At 46.3% G+C, this 18940-nt stretch overlaps 1 protein-coding gene and 1 long non-coding RNA gene across 4 annotated transcripts; one reads left to right on the forward strand and one right to left on the reverse strand.

Annotated features, from left to right (window-relative positions):
• Positions 1-2128: 2128 nt before the first annotated feature.
• Positions 2129-9018, reverse strand: DMRT2 (doublesex and mab-3 related transcription factor 2). Of its 3 annotated transcripts, XM_032477772.1 has the most exons (6): positions 8887-9018; positions 8564-8708; positions 7256-7824; positions 5552-5654; positions 3857-3937; positions 2129-3472 (listed from the first exon to the last, which is right to left on the reverse strand). In XM_032477772.1, exons 3-5 carry the CDS (start codon positions 7778-7780, stop codon positions 3882-3884), a joined length of 684 nt encoding a protein of 227 aa, XP_032333663.1. In that variant the 5' UTR covers positions 7781-7824; positions 8564-8708; positions 8887-9018; the 3' UTR covers positions 2129-3472; positions 3857-3881. The 3 variants fall into 3 exon arrangements, with proteins under 3 accessions (XP_032333663.1, XP_032333661.1, XP_032333662.1); XM_032477770.1 differs by lacking the exon at positions 3857-3937; XM_032477771.1 differs by lacking the exons at positions 3857-3937; positions 7256-7824; positions 8564-8708; positions 8887-9018 and adding an exon at positions 7122-7140.
• A 658-nt stretch (positions 9019-9676) lies between these two features.
• Positions 9677-13260, forward strand: LOC116663138. The gene is made up of 3 exons (XR_004319233.1): positions 9677-10559; positions 11373-12129; positions 12391-13260. It is a non-coding gene; the product is annotated as an uncharacterized LOC116663138 (long non-coding RNA).
• Positions 13261-18940: the final 5680 nt, after the last annotated feature.

The following is an 18940-nucleotide window of genomic DNA, read 5'->3' on the forward strand; positions in this document are numbered from 1 at the left end:
AAACTGAGGGAAAGGTCCGTGTTTTACTATTAAGTTCTTGAGAACGATTAAAGCCAAATCCATATCTATTGTCTTGAACATAAAAAATTCTTACACCACAATTTTCATCCAGTATGTCACTGACAGTGTTCTTTGAAGACTGTAAATAGCCAAATAGTAGCTTTTAAGAAAGCAGAATAAGTAAAAGCAGCAAAGAAGCAAGCACAACGCTCTCACTGAGGGGCTGATGGTAGATTTGGTAGGTCTGCAGTTCCAAGAATTCATCATTAGAGCAGAACTAATGCACGGTATGATAATAAATTTGCCAAGGAAAGTACTGACCCTCATAAATGTTCAAAAACAATAAAAACTCTGGTCACTGGTAATGTGAGAAAAACCACTAACACCCACAGCCAACTGGATTCACTTAATGAGATTAAAATGACATATAGAGGACAGAAAAGACATTCAAAGTGTTCACTGAACACAAAAGGGTAAAAATGTTGACAAATGTATGTATTCCAAATACTAAAATAGAGTAAGAAAAAGAGACAAATCCATGTTTGGATTGTTAAGGCCTTGTCAATGGGATTTTTTATGTGGGTTTACTCTAATGCGTTTTCCCTCATTACCTCTGCAGTAATTAGGTACAATGCTAAGTTTACACTTAACATAAAAAATAAATTCCTGATAGAAAAATAAAAATTAATAACTATATAGGTAAAACAAAGATGACTGGGGCGGGGCACTGTGCAGTAGGGGCAGAGGGGCAACTGCAGGGAAGTTCTGTCTCTGACCCCAGGGCTTCGTGGCTGGAAAATATTTTTCCACTTAATGATAATCTTCAACAGTTATTGGGCTCTCTGCCCACTTTCTCTGGCAAATTTCCATTCACTCTGGCTTTTGCAATAGTAAAAATAACTAAATTTGACTCAACAAAACCAAGTGTTACTTTACAAGTACAAACTGAAAATCAATCTACGGTTTGGCTTGTTGTTTTTGAAATTGATGCTAATTTTAAACAACTCAGAGAACCCCTTGAGACTTACATGAGCTCATCAGTAGCAAAAAGATCATTTTAAAATAATTTGTAATGTTTTCCAGAGCAAGAAAGAAACTCTTCAAGCCACTAAATATCTTGGCACATTCCACATGCCCACCTATTGGTCTTGTTACCCAGACAAGAGGAGAGCTGGAAGTAAAACTTCACTTCATGGCAAACTTAAAGGCAGGAAATTTGGCTCATTATCTTCTGTGCTGAAATGACTATAACATCTTATAATTTGATTCGAGGTCCACAGGTGAGATCTTCAGGGATGAATTTCACACTTTGATACATGTCTTACTCTCACTTTGTCAATCATATAGAACAACAGTTAACATATTGTTGAGCAGAATAGGATGATAATGAACTTAAAACCGGGGGGAAAGTTTTAAGAATCAAGAAGCCACCCTTATGCTCTGATAAAACATCTGCAGGTTTCAGCAACTGTCCACTGAAGCAATTGGAACAGTCAATGCTTTTCTCTTGGAAGAGAGTGACACTGAAAACCTTTGACGCTGCTGAAAACGTGACGCACATAAAGCTGAGATTCCCATAAATGCCTGCCGTCACCAGTCCCTAGGAAATAGCAAAGTAACAAGGAGCTGAAAGGGGGTTCAACCATGTACCATCATGGTTTGAACTGACTGCACCTTAGAAGAGAACCTGCTCTGTGGCCCCCAGCCACCTGAAAGTCATAGAATCAATGTTCAACCTGGAAAGGCAGCCTGAGGTCCGGCATACACAACCCCATTGGGGAAGGAACTGGGACCCAGAGAGTTGAGAGATCCCTTCCAAGAACCCACGTCATCATATAAATGATATCACACTTGATTGCTGTTCAAATTAATTCAGCTTTGTCCAATCACATGAAATGAAGATTCTATAAACATAATAATCTTCCATATGTTCTCCTTAGAGTTACTTTTGCCTCAGTCTTGAATAGCTAATTTTAAATAGCCTCCAAAATGCACAACTAAGGCATTATACGCATTCTCCTGTGGCCCCCAGCAACCATTAAGAGCCCTTGAAAATACACAGAACATAGAAAAATAAAGAACACACTAGCTTTTTCACCTAGACAAAGAAACTATTTACTTCAGCAAATACTGGGTCTTTTAGAAGACAGTGTCAATTTTATTGCTTTTTGAAATGCTAGGTAAAACCTGAAACTTTACAATTTGCACATAAGCAATTTCCATCTTAAGTTTAAATATATTTATGTGCTGAGGGAAAGTACATGCATACAAATAGAATTTTTTTAAATCACCATCATTTACATTAGAAATTTCTTTATACAAACATCTTAACTTTTTTCTTTAAAAAAAAATTAGTGACTGGTTAAGAATCCTCTGAGACTGCAGAAAATCCAGCTTTCCATTTAAGCAGCCTTTCACTGGGAGACGTGAGTGATGGCAGATGAAGGCCTCTTAAGAATAGACTCAACAGAAAATGACAGGGGTTCATTCACTGAGAGTTTTGTTCCAACTTGTTTGGCTACGAAAAGGTCTTTGGCGCATCTATCTATTGTAAATGTGTACTTCTGGTTCTCCTTGACTAAACACTCTCTGGGTTTCTTAGGGGCTTCTTCAAAGGCCTCTTTGACAGATGATGTTTTCAATTCAGGACCTGATTTGTCATTAAGAGTTTGCTGGAATAATGAGTGGAATGGATTATGTTTAAGTGGTAGAGGGTGCTTGGTGCTTTCTTTGCTGATCTTGGTTAAGACGTGCCCTTGAGCTGCCAGGGAGTCCGCGTCAACAATCGGCGAGAAATTCCGTCGGGGTGGGGAGAATGCAGACCTTTCGGGGACAGCTAGGTGACCCTGAAGGTCATTTCTAGGGGTCTGGCCCTCAAGAGTGTGAGGTAGCACCAGAGAGCCCTCCAATTTTGGTGGCATCAGATCGTGTTCTGCTCCGAGTGCATCCTGGAGTCGTACTCCCTTCAAGTCCCAGCTGGCCCCAGGCTTCAGGGCCTGAACTGACGTGGTAGCATTTAGCAGGCATTGCTGGTAGAGGAGGGTGTCACTAATGGGGCCACACTTGGGCCAAACTAAAAATCTCGAGGACAGGGGATATTGTCTGTAAGTCGTGGCCACACTGACATTGGAAGAAATTAGTTCCATATTCCCAGACCCCGAATACTGCATGGTTAAATCAAGGCAAGTGGGGAAAAAGTTGCAGAAGTCTTTGCCTGGTGGTTCCACTGGGCTGGGACTGTAGGCACTTTTGTAGGAGTTGTACTCAGGACCATGTACCATGCGGTTTGGCAGGAACAAGGCAGCAGCTTGGGATGCTTCCAACATCTCCCTCTCTTTATATTCTCTCTCCAGCATGATGTTCTCCAACTCTTTATCTGCAAAGGCCCGCCTCTTCCTCATCCGGTCACTTACTGGGGGAGGGAGCGGTAAACTCCCTCCCATATAAGTCTCTGCTGGAAGAGGGCGGTAGCCTAAAATAAGCATTGCACATGAAAGAGATTAACATCTAATGAGGAAAAACCTGGAAATCCAGAAGGCAAAAGAAACACTGCAGATTGGCAGAACAGTTATTTACAGTTCCATATCACTGTTATTTTCATACAGGAACAAAAGTATGGGTTCAATTTCAAATAGATCCTTTTGAGGGAAGGATATCCATAATGTAACTTTTTGTTATTTTTTTGTTGTTGTTACGTATTTGTTTGTTTTCTTTGACAGGCATTAGTTTACTGGCTGAAATTTTAATATTCTTCCCAGGCTCCTATACATTAAGGGGTAAGGCTGCTCATCTTATTTCAATCAAGTTTAACACTATCCATGTCATCTTTTTCCATTATTAAAAAAGACATCTATACCTAGAGCTGACGTCACTTTTATTTTCTAAAGATGGCTCATTATGTACACATTGTTACAGTTGTAGAAAAATCCAAGGAGAACTAGGAAAAAAGAGAAAGCAGATTAGTGAGGAGAAAAAGAGAAAAGACTTAAGGAAACAGAGAAGTATAGAAAATTGAAAAGAGCTTTAACTAGTCAGACTCTGCAGTGAACAATTTAACCAGGCCCCTACCCCTACTTCTGACTCTTAGTACAAACCAACAAAGGTGGGAGATACCCTGCTACATTGAAAATAACTGGTCTAAAACATTTTTCACAAGTACTAATTATGTTGGCCAGATACAAAAATGGTTGAACAAGTAATCACTAGAACACAGATTAAATCATCATACATTTTATGAATAGGGACAAAGTCAAAGACAAAGATTAGTGTAACATAAATACAATTCCTGGTGGCATAAAATACTTTGAGTATTTCATCATCCCCAAGCATTCAGCACTATCAAATTTGTTTGAAGAATCCATTGTGATGTTTGTGTTTACATAGTGACAAAACCATCATACTCATTTGCAAATAAAATAAAATTTGAAAATTAATGTTCCCATTTCTATGGTAAATTTTTGCCAGGAAGTTATTTACTTATTTTCTATTCCATTTAGTCCTCCCACTTCTCAAGCTGCTTTGGCGCAATTTCAATTTACCACTGTGGTCCCTATGGTTATAAATCTGTTTACCCAGTTTGTAACCAAATTCATTTTGAATGCATAAGAAACCATCCTCAGTTCGGAAGTACACACAGCACAGGGTAAGACATGAACAAACTTTAAAACCTGTCTAGAAAATACTCAATTCAGAAGCCATAAAACAAGAAAACAAAATTCAAATGTCTACTTTAAAAAAAAAAAAAACTGCTTTTCTACCTGAATCTTATGAAGCAGCAGTGACTACCACAAATATTAACTTTCGTTTTCTTTCAATGGTGGAATTTAGTCAATATATTATTTATTAGGTCAATAAATAAATTCCATACCCATACAGAGATGCTTTTAAAAACCAGTAATATTTTAAGAAAAACTAGTGCATCCTAGGCTTTAGAGAAAGCAAACACACGGAGAGAGGCTTCATTCTTTTCAAGTTCAACCTCCACTTCTCTTGTGTGATTCAAAACCTTTTCCAGATTCTACAATCTCAACTAAAAAATAGTAAAATGAAGTGCTGAATAACTGCAATTTAAGAAGATAATCCAGAGAGGAAAACAGTATAATGAAAAAGAGTGGGATTAAAGGCTGGATTGCCCAGACTAGAGGCCTTTACTAGTGTGGGTAGCTGTTAAACTCCTTACTTGACTCACTCTACTGAGCTCCAAATACAACTAAAGATTTTTTTTTAATTTATTTCCTTCCAGGACATCTGCTCTGGGATCACTTGGCAGTGTATCTGCACATCCCGCACACTAGGGCAAATTTCACATGCACTTCATGTTAACCCATTAACTACAAAGCAGAAGACAAAATTACCTATGACAAAAACCTCAGGAGGTTAAGATTTATTTTCCCACATCCTGATTTCCCTCCTAAAGCAAAACTTTCCAGTAAGATGTATTTTTCCTTCAGATTGCTCCTTCACAGGTTTGTGAAAACACCACATGCCTGAAAAAAGAGAATTCCTCAGAACATGGTTTAAAAGGTCAAAGGATAATTTTGCATTGCTTTACCTTCTAAAATGCTTTTGGCCAGCAAACTGGGTGCCCTGACTTGCCTCTGATAGACGGCTTTGCGCTCGAAATTATTCTGTTTCCCAGAAAGACCTTTCTTGTCCTGTAAATACAAGAAACATAATCAATAATGCCCTGAAAAGAAACGAAAACAAAAACAAAAACAGGAGAGATGGGAGAAGGAAGAGACATCAGCAACTCTCCCTGGTCTAAATGTATTTATTTTCCTATCCCATGTGAAAATGATTCTAAACGAACTAACGTCAGCATCCCTTAATTCCAGAACAACGACCTGTCCAAAGCCTCCAACTGGTGAGCAGCAACCCAGCTTTCTCTGGGGTCGCTTTTCTAGAGTTACCCCAGATCCAGCCTGCAGCCAGAAGTGGGGAAACATCCTGGGAGATGAAACCCACAGTGGACGAGACGGTAGGAGCCTAGCCGTGAAAGAGAGATGTGCCTCGGACCGCTGCGTCCTCAGAGCCCAGGCTAGAGCCCAAGGTGCCTGAGATCCGACAGTGGCCTGTGACCTGGGGCTGGTTTCTCCACGCAGTAGGAAGGATGGGACAGGATGCAGGGAGTTGAGCGAGAAAACTCAAAACTTTTCGGGTCTGGCTAAAAACTCAGTATTGTTCACTGAGACAATGGGGCACCTGAAGGCAAACAAAACCCTCGGAGCCCGCAGGTGACGCAGGACAAGAGGACCCCACCTTTGCTCCCTCCAGCACCGCCATCCTACGCCCGCATCCCAACCAGCAGGCCTCAGGGAGCCTGAGGGAACGCAGAGCCCACAGTGCGACACGCCGCACATGGGAGGATGCCGAGGCCCAAGCCAGCCCAGGACCGCCTCAGGCATTCAGTGCCCTGCGCTCTCCGAGCCCTTGGGAGGCTTCCCATTAAGGTCACTGCCTCCCGTGTGTACGGTGACCCACTCCCGAGCCCCTTCTCACCTAAAACTAAAATCAAAAATTCTCCCACACCCCGAATCTGGGAGGTGTCCCGCGCGGCCTTCCTCGTTCTGACCGCTCTTTTGCAGAGACAGTCCGAGGTTCAGGAGGAGCCTCTCCCTTAAAGAAAACCCAGGCTCTCCTCACAGCAGTAGCTCCACCGTGGGAAACGGCAGAGATCCGTCCACCGGTTCTTCGGTAGTTCTCACGGCCAGAAGCTAACTTCCCACGACACTTTCGGTCTCATCTGTAAAACAGGCAGCACGTTCTCTCTCTCCTAAACGGCCCGTGACAGCGGAAGCGCTGTGAGTAGCACTACGTGCTGCGTGGCTCTTTCTAGCGTTCAGCGAGGGCAATACAGCGACGAGCATCGCAGTGGACGTCGTGCACTTCATCCACCGCTGTCCTCCTCCCCGGAACACCACCAAAATAAATGTTAAATATAAAAACTAGAAATAAAACATCTTTTTCATGATGTCGAAATGAGACTAACCACTTTCAGGGCCTCTCTTCCTGCTTCTCAATACACAATCTTTTCTGCCAAGTTCCCCAGCGATGGCCAGGGCTTCCTCCCTCCTAGGACCCTGGACCTCTGCAGGCCAGCGTGGCCAGAGAGGTGTCCTCACCATCCTTCCGAGGACGTGCCAGGGACCTCAAGGCCCGGGCCCCGGGTGTGTGCGGAGCCTGCCCCTCGGACTCCGGACCCCCATGGCGGCCCCAGACACCTCAGCGGGGCGAGAGCCGGCCGACGGGTACGCACCTCGGTGGCCTGCTGCCTCCGGAGCGCCACCTGAGCGGCCATGACGCGCTGCCGCTCCACCACCAGCAGGCAGTTGGCGCACTGGCAATCCCGCCAGCGGCAGAAGCGCTTATGGCCCTTGAGGCAGGACACTACACCGTGGTTGCGGCAGCGCGCGCACTTGGGCGTGCGGCTCAGCTTGCGTGGCTCCGCAGCGCCGCCCGCGTTCGCGCCGCGCTCCGGGGCCCCGGCCGGCGCCTGCAAGGCCTGCGGCGCGGGAGGAGGCCTCTGCGCCAGGAAACCCGGCTGCTCCGGCCGGCCCGGCACCCCGAGGGGAGCTCCCGCCTCCTCGCCGTCGCCCTCGTCCTCCGCATCGTCGTCGTCATCCTCCTCCGCGTCGTCGTCCTCCTCGCCGTCCCCATCGGCGGGGGGCGGGGTGGGCCCTGGCGGCGTTGGCGACGGCGTCCCGCGACCGTCCTCCTCCAGCTCCAGGCTCTCCACGTCGATCTCCCAGTCCATGGCGGGACCTGTCTGCCGGCCCGCCATGGCGCACCACCCTTCGTCCGGGCCTACGCTAAGTCGCCTGCGTTCTGGAGAGACACGAAAAGACCCAAAGAGCCACCGACCGCCGTCAGGCACCGTCCCCAGGCCTTGGTCCCAGAGCTCCGGTTCTGCCCACCTCCGTCCGACCCCTTGCGGAGCCCAGTTCTTTGCATGTCCTTCACATGCAGACCACACATGCCATTTCTTGTATCTTGCCCTCCCCCACCCCCATGGATCCACAACCCAGTAAGGTTTTTAATCTATTAATTCTAAGTGCTCTGTGAACACCTGACCTTTAACTACAGCCCTTTCTGGCTTTACAAACGCTTTGGGGGCAAGTCCCTGGGTAATGCAATGATCACCCATACAAAAGTATTGTGTCCAATTAGACTGGCCTAGGTCACTCGTTGGACTTCCCCAGACCCAACTAGTTTGGCCATGATGAATATTAAAATTTCGATGGAAGAATTCTTTTCCTTCTGATCACAAAGGCCCCTTCAGATCCAGCGAAGTACCACCCCAGCACACCCCGGGTTTAATCAACGAAAACCCAAAGTTGTTCTGCTGCCATTGGAGCCCCGTAGGGGCACTAGGCACAAAGTTGCAGTTGACGTCCAGCATTAGCAATGCTTCAGCTGGCCACGTAGCGCTAAGCCGCGTGAGCTCTGTGTATATTGGTCATGATTTGCACTTTAAGACAAGACATGCAAGTTAAATAGAAAACATAAGGAAAGGTGATTCACGGTCTTCGCCCTCCCTGACACCTCCACACATCACAGCACTCACCAAGACTCTGAGGCCCGGGCTAAGCAGCCGAGGTAAAAGATATCCAGCCCTGGGACCTTGCTGCTAGCTGTGCTTGCAAACAAAAATCACGGTCGTCACACCATGCCACGAAACCGGGGGCTGGCAGCTGGAGGCCCGGAGCCCACTGGATGAGGAGTAGGGGAGAAGAAGGATGGAAAAGGTAAGTCAAATCCTCAGCGACTTCGCTCCGCAATTCCCAGACTACAAAATTCCGGTCTGTTCTCCGCAACCCCGGGCGCTTCGCCTCCCTGAGGCTGTTTACAGCTTCCTTTGACCCTAGCTGGGCGGGAAGGTTGAGCCACCTTGAGCAAGTCAGATCTTGGGCTCCCAGGACGGGCAGGCGCACGTAGCTGCGTGCGGCGCAGCGCCCCTCGCTGCAGTCGCCAGTCGCGGCTCCCTTTCCTAGTATTATCCGCTCGGGCCCCCGAGCCCTGCACTCGCTGATTGGCCGGTTATCAGGCGGTCTGAACACTGATTGGCCAGAGTGCTTCGGCTCGGCGCTCCCCGCCTCCTGGCGGCGGCCGCGCCCCTCATGCCGCGCCCCTCCCGCTACGCTCCGCTAGAATCCTCCTGCGCTGCCTTCGGTGCAGCCGGGTCGTCTGTCCCGAGGTTAAAACCGAAGTGTGACGGCGCTTGCGGGAGCGAAGACGCCATTTATCTTGCGGGCTAGGAAAAAAGCAGAGACATATTCTTCCGAATCGTGCCGTCCTCAAGAAAGGGAGCAGACGAATAGGCAGAGATCAGAAAGGCAACGTCATCAGCATCACCAGTCGGCCTGCGACTCAATCATTAACCCAAAGCTGGGTGCGGAAATAAGGGAAGCGCACGGGGGCATCCTACTTTCTCTTTCAAGAATAAATCAGTGGTTACCTTGCACCACGGCACCGGGTTAGCGGATTTAGAACCTGTAGATACTTTTGTAGCAAGCGCCACTCATCCTCAAAGTGCAAAGTGGTTGCCGTTAACTTTCACCATGCCCGTGAGACAGGCAGGTCACCAAGTCACCTAGTCACATATTTTTCTGCTATCTGAATTACTGGGAGTTGATCTGGGGGAAAGTAGAAATATATGCCACTAAGAGACTTAAGTGCTATTTATTCACTCACATCTTTTAAATGAATCTCTTTTTAAAGAGAATTTTTTAGTATGCATCAATGTATTTATAAGGGGGGGGGGGGGACTTCCTACTATCTCCCTCAAAAATCTCTTAACGTAAATGTTTAATAACAGTTACGTTTCCAGCTTACTGAAAGAAGGAATTAGTCTTCTAATTCAATGCCGCATTTCATTTTTTGAAATAAATTTAAACTCAGACGCTTTTCTAGTTAACACATTTAAATAATCAATGCCTCTTAGGATCGGTATAGGAGTCAGATTAGAAAATTGAGTACCAATGCATTGAGCACATAGTAGGGTCGCAATAGATATTTGCTAAAGGAAGGAAATTACTGAAAGTTAGAAGTTAACCAAGCTCAGATAGGTGGGAACAAGGCAGCTTAGGAATTACTACTGTGAAAGTAACGCAATCTGCCTGACGCGCAAGACATTCCAAAGCCTTGTCGACGTAGAAAGTTCTTCCCTAAGTTACCAGGCACTGGGATTTCCCTTTGTGCGAGTTCTTCTCCCCAGAGCTGCTTTCGATGTCCAGTGAATAAAGTAGAGAAACAGTTCTGTTTATTCCTGTCGGAGGCTGAGTTGCTCCGACCTTCTCTGAGGGCGGCTTAGGAACTGTGCGCGCTCAGACGCGGGACAGTCAAGCAGACTTGTTCGTTTGTCCCATTTGGCACCACCTAACACCAGTGAGTTTTACCTTTTGCATAGTTTCTTATACTCATCAATGGGCACTTGTTAATCTATGTTACAGCGTTTGAATTCTTGACCAAAGCAGAAGTGTGTTATTATCCCCGTTTTTCCAATGACGGAACTGAGGTTCAAAGAGGAAGCCTGAGTCACGCAGTGGGAGGGCTATAGACTGGTAAGCACCTTGGTCCTAGGTCAGCCTCTGCTATTAAGTCTCAAACTTTGCAAGATAGAAAAACTGATAAAAGTTTGTGGTTTTTATTTTATTTACCTGCACTCCTTCTGATTTTAATACCTGGCGCTTCCAGCTGTCCTCTGTGTCTCCCCGTGCTAGTTACATTTCTGCCTTTGCAAATGGACATTTCAGTGCTTCTGCCCAGGGACTTGTAAACAAACTACAAGCCCCCACCACTGCCAGCTGCGTGTGCAAGACACTGGCAGACTGGGTTTTTATTCTGTTTATTTCTTGGGGGTGGGGAGGCAGCAGAAAACATGAAATCATTAGTCCTCGCTAGTTATTTTGAATATTAAGAAACAAGATCAAGAAAAAATGTTTGCTAAACTAGTGGTTACCAGTAGGAAAAGGGAAGGGTGAGGGGCACAAAAATAATAAGTTTGCTAATTTGGTGTAACTAGGTTGAGAAGGGGAAATAGGTGGGAACAGAAGGAGAAAGGGGGCAGGAGCAGCTGTTTCCTAAACAGAAAACAAATAAGATAGGCAGCTCTTGAACTAGTTGGAATTGTAAAGCTGCTATATAAGGAGGAAACAAGTGGGATTTGTGTACAGTAAACCATGGGGGCTGAAGCCAGGACAGGGTATAGGAGTTGGGAGGAGGTGGGCACCTGAGAAGGGTGGAGGAGGCTCCCAGAAGCACAAGGAGCCAGCAAGGCCCTCAGAAGTCAGAGCCAGGCTCACCTTCTGTGCAGTGAATGGCTCAAGGTGGAGAAAGCATGAACTTACTGGAGGTATGGGGCTTCCTGGTTCCAGGTGGGTGAGCCAAGGACTGTTCTTTCCACTGCACACCTGCCCTCCTCATCAGAAATCTAAACTACATCTCCACTGCTTCTTCGAGACTTCCCTGCCCATCTCCAGGTTCCACCCACCCTAGTCCCATTCTCCCTGCACACCACCTGCATACTTGGGGACATGCAGCTGTAATAGTGATCCAGTTGAACTACACTCCATTCTCTGGCCCTGAATTCCCACAGGAAATCACGATCCCACCAAATGCTGAGAGGTGAGATGGTGGGGGGTAGGGGGAAGAGAGGTTTTTAATCTCAGGACAAGTTTCAGGAAGTCTGAGGAACTCTAATACTAGGTGAGAAATTATCTGGGTGGGGATGGGGTCTACGACTGCACAAACGGGTTAGTAAACTAAGTATTCAGAGGCATTAGGAGTCTCGGAGATCCTGGGCACCAAGATGGTTGTTCCACCCACTACTGGATCTTGGACAATTATTTCCCTGCATCTCAGTTGCCTCATCTGCAAAATGGGGAGAATGGCCCTCCTTGGCCTGTCGTTGTGAAGACTCGGTAATAATGAAGATAGAATGTCTTCTCATAATAGGAGCTCAAAAAACGTTCCTTTTATACAGCGGCTGCAGCCCGTGCGGCCCCAGGACAGACGGACAGCCACCTCTGCCTCCCAAGCTTGACAAAAAGCTTGGGAGGGCGCAAGGAATACAGCTCCTTTTTCCAGGTCCCTCTCCTAAAAGGGGTCAGGCGGTGACTGAGGACCTGTTAGGTGAGGAAACAGAAGTCCTTTTGGCTTGTAAATCTACACCAAATTACAAAGTGCAATTCGGCGTCCCTCTTGTAAATTACGAGGCAGCGGGGCCACGGTTGACTCTGCCAGTCCCGCTTGATGGGGGCGGCCGCGGGGTTTGCTTCTCTCCGAGCAGGCTGGCGTGGGGCCGGGGGGGGGGGGGGGCCTTTTCTCCCTCTGCCTCCCTCCCCCTTTCCCCCAAACCTCTCTCACTCTACACCCCTTCCCTTTCTCGTGCAGCTCGGACACGTGCGGTGCGAAGACCCCCCCCCCCCCATTTAGCGAGTCAAGCGTGGGAACCTGAAGGAAAAAAAAAAAGGCAGGAAAACGGGTACCGGGGAGGAGTTTCTGTTTCTCTCTGTCTCTCTCTCCCCCTCCCTCCTTCCCTCCTTCCTTCTCTTCCTGTCTCCTCTCCCTAAATGAGGCGGGGGAAGGGTGGGACTTTCTTTTTTATTCTCAAAAAAAAAAAAGTGGTGGGGAGCTGGTTTCAAGTTGGCCCGCGCTGACCCATCAATTCCTTGCTAAGAATCCCAGCCGGTCGGCCCCCTCCGCCTCCCTCCGCGTGGTCACGCCGGCTGGGGTCCGACTCCAGGGCGCTTAGCTTCTCCAGCCCAGCCCGGCCACCTCCCGCCGCGTTCACTGAGGCCCGGCGCGGAGCGGGCCCTGGGCGGGTTTTGGGGCCCAGGTTCCGCGAGTGCAATATGGCTTGGAGGCCGAGCGCCCGCCTTTCGGCCTGGCACACGGGGGCTTAAAATGCCCGATCTGCTGTTCCTTGGCTGGAGGATCCTTACTCCCTCGGTGCCTCACTTTCCACAACTGCAAAATGGAGTTAACCTTAAAGGATATGATGTGCGGAGACCCGCTGGCTCGGTGACCCGCCCACACTGAACATTCAGTATTTGGGTGTGTTGTTGTTGTTGTTGTTGTTGTTGTTGTTGTTGTTGTTGTTGTTGTTAGTATTAGTTTTACCATTTTAACCCAACGAACTGGCTTGCAAAGAGCGGGAGGCTGGGAGCTTCGAGACCAATTTCCTCCGACCCCGCCCGACTTTCCAGCTGCGGAGGCCTGGACATGAGGCCTGCCCTCCACCGCCAGTCTGAGTCGCCTCGCTACATCACCTGACGCAGCGCTGCACTGGTGAATGACTTTTGGAGCTGTAGCTGGTTATGGCTCTGGTTTCTTCAGAAAAAGAACTCAATCCACCTCCTCGCGCGGTAAACTCCTTTTAACATTGTATCGTCTCACAATTTTGACCGGCTGCGGACGCGGCGAAATAAATAATCCCAGATGGGATTGCGGAGATACGATTTCCCAATTTGCTTTGCGTAAGCAAATATACGACCTGTCATAAGCAATGGGGACGAGGGGGTGGGGAGGATGAGGCAGTTTGCAGAAGATAACTTGTCTTCGAGAGGCTTTAGAATTCTCCCTTTCCCTGTTCTGCGTGTCCAAAAAAAAGAGAAGCTGAACAAAAAAAGACAGTGTGATCTGGGATCTCATCCCGCCTCCGTGGGAAGCAGGCTTTAAATCACAGGCATATGTGACAGAAAGGGACGCGCTTAGTCCACTCCCCCTCATTTTACAAATGGAGAGGAAAATGGATCTCAGAGAAGTTCACGGGGCTTGCTACGGGGACAGCTCCATAGTGACTGCGTGGGACCCAAGGGGCCACAGTAACTACTCCCTCCACCTCAGTGTCTTCACACAATTCATCAAACAAAAATGTGCCCTTTGCAGCGCAATGTGGAGTCAGATGCCTGGTTTGTGACGCAATCCTACAGCGCTAGCACGTAGAGGGATCTGCCAGCCGGCCTGCCCCAAACCCCAGGCAGCTTGCATCCTCCATTCTGGGGAATGTGGCTCAATTCACTTGGGGGTCAAGTAGCAGCTATGAGATGAGGCAACTGCAGGCCTCCTTAACTTCTCAATACCCATTCCAAATGGCTGTCAGGGGAGATAGAGACTCAGGGTTGTAGGGGGACCAGGGTTCCACCCCAGGAATAGTGTCCTTGCTATGAAAGGCAGCCATCAGAGGGCATGTGGCTTGCTGCCACATCAGGAAGCCAAGCACACACAGAGCTCCTGCTCAGGGCCCCCCTGCAACCCCCAGAGGGCCTCATGATTAACCCAGACAGTAAACCCTTAATCCTGGGAGTTGTCCACCCCTACTCCCATCCCACATTGGGGCTTAACATTTCCAGGGGGCAGATTTTATCCACACTTAAATCACTCTCCATACTTTCCCCATAGTCCTACTACCAAGTAGAGAGGAATTAAGAGAGGAAGAGGAAAGCAATGTGTTTGTGTTGTGGCACTATGGTGAAAATTTAATTCATCTGTGTGGAGGAGCCACTGGGCAATCTTTTCACCTTTCTGGGCCTCAGGTTCTTTGACTAAAGTGAGGAGTAAAATTCAGTGGTGTCCAAGTTCTCTCTCAAATATTAACAACTGTAACAAATGTTAACTCCTGTAATTCAGGTAGTAAGTTCAAGGGCATGAAGAAGTCCAAGAAGGACAGAAAGAGGAGGGAGGAAAAAGAATTAGAAACAAACTTTGGTGTTGATTTTGACATCTTGGTGACATTTCTGTTCCCCCATACTTCTGTTATTGATCCTATCAAAATCCTAGTCCAAAATGTGATAACAAAACCAAAAAGTGTCAACTAGTAAAAGGTGGGGACGTGGAGTAGTTTCACAAAAGATGCAGTTCCCCAGAGCCCAGACCCAATGGGGATCCATTCAAGTGACAAAGAGGATTCTCATATATCACCAAGTTTCCCTGATCCTGTGGCTTCCATATTAGGTCTATATGGCTGGATTTTTAAGTAAAAAAAAATTCCCAGGGGACTCAAACAGGCCTCCCCAGCTCTGTCCTGTATGATATGGTCCCTCTGGGGTCTGAGTTTGGGCTCTGGGGAAGGACAAAATATTTCCTTTGCTGTTAGCCGACAGCAGTTTCTCTGAAAAGTGTCCTTGTTGGCAGGAGGAATTCCTCCCAATTTCTACCAGAAGCATCCCTATGGTCAAGCTTTACCCCAACCTAGTAGAAGATTCCAACAGTGTGACATGCACAGTACAGATGCATGTCGTGATGGATTGGGGGTGGGGAGGGAAGTGGCTGAGAAGAGAGGATCAAACTGTACTTGGCTCTGTCTTCACTTTAATATGGATAGTAAGTGACCCATCCATATATCCAAGTGACTGAAGTATAAGCTCTGGTCTTGAAGCCAACTGGCAAAAACACAGACACTTCTATAAAGTATTTGACCTGCTTGAGACAGTTCAGGGATTCTTTCTGTCTATGAAATAAGTAGTGAAAAAAAGTAGTAAGACTCTCCAGGGATTCTGCTGTTCTAGCCCTGGTTTTACCAACTAAAGTATCCCTCGACCTTGGGCCAATTTACTCACCATCATTCCTTGAGGCTTCGATTGTCTACTCTGCAAACTGAAAGTCTTCAAGTTGAATCAGATCACTTCTGAAGTTCCTTCCCATACTATTTAAATACCTTGGGGTGGAGTGAGAAAATGGGAAAGGCTAGTGTGAAGGTTATTCCACGGAGGTGCGTGGGGAGGAGAGAGAGGGGACAGGGAGAGACGAAAGCCCAACTTGAGGGCGCGCCGCCTATAACAAAGTGCTACATAAACTTTAAGAGCCAAATGGAAATACTCTTTGAAAAGGCTGACCCCAGAGAGCAGGCGGGTGTGCTAAACAAGGGAGATAAGCAGTTCAGTTTGAAGAGGGGAAGGCTGAGGGGAGATGCCACTTGCTTCACACTGATTTAGCGGGGCGGGAGCGCAGGTCCAAGAAACTCCTGTCCCCACTTCCTGGCCACCAAACGCCCCTTAGCCCTCCACCCCTGCCCCTTCTTTTGCAGAAAATTTATTGGTGAGGTAAGGCCAGGCTAACAAAACTGCAACCCCGGTGCTTCAGGCCGCGCAAGAATGCTTTGATCCTCCCACAGCGTCTAGTGGTCCCCAGCGGATTGCACTGCCAAATGCCAAGACCCCCTGCGCGGGGCCGCTGCCCAAGGACCCAGCTTCCTCCAACTTGTAGTGGGTGCGTCCTCCCTTCGGCAAGAGGCCGCGCGGGGGCGCTGTGGGAAGGACCCAAATGAGACCCAGAGGCGCGGGGCCCCGCGGGAACCCCAGCAGCACCGCGCACCCGCAGAGTGAAATCCTCGCGCCCTCCCACCCTCTTTTCCAGGTGGAGTCGGTGGTGCGTAGCGAACAGTGATCGATTTGGAAGTCTGAAGGGTCATCAGCCGAGGAAAGGGAGATTGGGGGGTCTTGTGCTTTTAAGGGGGTTCTGACTCGTACTTCTAAGTTAAAAATGGAAAAAAAAAAAACCTGGAATTCTTTGAAAATCATAAGGTATTTTGAGCATAAGGTATTAATGAGGTCTTAGTTTGTCAAATCAGGAACATCATGCCCTGGGAAGCAAGTTGACAAGATCAAATAAGATGATGGCTGTGAAAGGCCACTGAGGGAAATATTGTGCTGTTGTATTAATGGTTGTTCAAGCAATACTCTTCTCTCAAGTGAAGCTGCCATTTTGTTCCTTCATTAGCCAAATAAAAACTTCAGTGTTGGCCAACAGGGAACAAAGCTTTGGGATGCTTATGTAGATTTCTTTATCCCTGCCGAAGCGTTGAGAAGGAAATATTATTCTCACTTTGAAAAGCAGGAGGGATGCAGAAGGAATAAAACCTTGCTAAATAAACAGGTTAACCCAAAGGCTTTTCATTTTTCTTCCAAAGAAACTTTGTGCTATTGTGCAGGAAAGAACAGGTTCATCTTTAACTCTCTTATCTCAGTTAGATGGTTTCCAGCTGAGCTCTTTTCTCTTTCTTTCTTTTTCTTATACTTTTAATAATAGAAATGTTAAACAATACACAAAATCTGGCCAAATAGTATAATATCCATTAGAATACTCCAACAGTATAATATCCACGCTATTCATACATCCATATGGATATACGATATCTATATATCCATGAGCTGGATTTAACAGTTGTCATGGGCCATTCTTTCTGCCCCTCCTTCCTCAGAAGAATACTCCAAAAAGCCCACTGCATTTCTGTCAATTAAAGCTGCAGCCCCATTGACTGAGTAGGTAAGATTTAATTATACAAACTGGATGTATTTCTTGGGCCTCAGATCTGATATCTTCTAGAATTCACAACTTTGTGATAAATCATTCCAGCAAAATATTCATTATTTGAGCACTTGGCTTGATGCCAGAGGACTGGAACCAGAGACAGAAGTGGCAGAAGTGAACCATGGCTCTAGATTCTAGAGTCTAGAAGCTGAATTCCTGCCTTTCTAGTGTAGCCTGCTTTATTAACCACCTTAAACACACAGTAATTAATTACTGCTACAAAAGGTTTAGAATTCTTGCACTGTAAGGGCCTAGATTTAGTTACTTTAGCAGAGAGTTTAACCTCAGCTTTGGTTTTAGATCTATGACCCTGTTGGACTCCTCCACACTCAGTGAATTTTACTCTTTGCCCAGGAAACATCTTGAGCCCAGCCTAAGACTTCTTCACCTACCTCTTATTTACATTGACAGACCTCAAGAACAGAAGCTCAAAGAACAGGGATTTTTGTTGTCATTGTTTCCTTTTCTATGGTTTTCCTTCACCCCAGTTTGCCCAGTGCATGCAGACATCTGTACACTTAACTTTCATCTACTTAAGAGCTGCAAGTCAGTAGACTTGGCTTATCTTTTCCAAAAGAACTAGAACTGGCCTCAGTACACAGTCCAATATATGAAAGCACATCATCAAGTTCCAGTTATGGCATTCTTGCTAGTATTCCCAGATGCTCCGCATCATTTGGCAAATCTATAATGTAATAAATATTGATGGTTCCCTTACATGTGGTGTTAAGATTTGCTCAGCCAAACTTTTTTTTCTGCACTTCTCTTTTAAAAATATGTCGCTAGAGTTGTTGTCCTGAAATTTGTTTGTACTCTGGCAGCTTTATTTAAATGTCAACCAGATGCAGAATTTCAATGTACTGTTTTCCTTTTTTTTTCAGTTTGTCCCTGTGGATTGTTGGTGTTTTGAAACATTTTCTTAAAATCTTCCTAATATGTCTGTTCCTGACTAAAGATGAAACAGTTTAAAGATCAATGGACTTCCTCACTTAACACGTTTTAATGTTCCTTTCTGGTTACAGGATCACAGTTTCTGAATTTCAAATGTTTTCAAGTCAAGACACAAGTAGAGAAACTGCCTAACTGAGCGCAGCTTAATGTTACTGTAATGGTGGTTTCTGCACCACAGAAGGGACCTGTCAGTTACAACCTTCTCGCCCTCCTCTTCAGTTACACACATGCTTCCATTCAAAGCCCTGTTTTCTCTCCTTTCCAAAAATATTATCCTTCTGGGGTGAAATTTTTCAAGCATAAACTCAGCTCAACCAGTGACTTTTTTCAAACAAAGTTTGAGAAAACCAATTCTTAGTTATTTGAGGGACAGAACACGTAACACTGGTTTTTAAACCTAGCATTGAGCATGTTGATAGTTAAAAAGTGAAAGAGAAAAATCCATGCATTTAGCCTGTGATGAGAAAGACTCGAGTCTTTTGGAAGTTACCAAATACTTAGTAAAAGCAAAAGTGTTTTTAAAGCCATTTTAGATCACAGATTCTACAACACGACAGAATTATTTCCATTTTTCTAAGTTCCATGAACATTTATTGCTATAAAGGTATATATATTTGATTTAACAATTCCTCTATTTAAAAAACAAAGGAAAGGGGGAAAAAAGCAAAAAGCTTTTAACAAC

This window comes from Camelus ferus, chromosome 4 (genome assembly GCF_009834535.1).
Source record: "Camelus ferus isolate YT-003-E chromosome 4, BCGSAC_Cfer_1.0, whole genome shotgun sequence".
In the NCBI taxonomy this organism is placed as follows: Eukaryota; Metazoa; Chordata; class Mammalia; order Artiodactyla; family Camelidae; genus Camelus; species Camelus ferus.

Excerpts from the sequence above, each read along its gene's own strand:
- DMRT2 (XM_032477770.1), bottom strand. The coding sequence starts at position 7,780 with ATGGCGGGCCGGCAGACAGGTCCCGCCATGGACTGGGAGATCGACGTG. Across the intron at positions 5,655-7,255 it reads GGAGGCAGCAGGCCACCGAG|GACAAGAAAGGTCTTTCTGG; the intron begins GTGCGTACCCGT and ends TTGTATTTACAG. Across the intron at positions 3,473-5,551 it reads GGCCAAAAGCATTTTAGAAG|GCTACCGCCCTCTTCCAGCA; the intron begins GTAAAGCAATGC and ends TGCTTATTTTAG.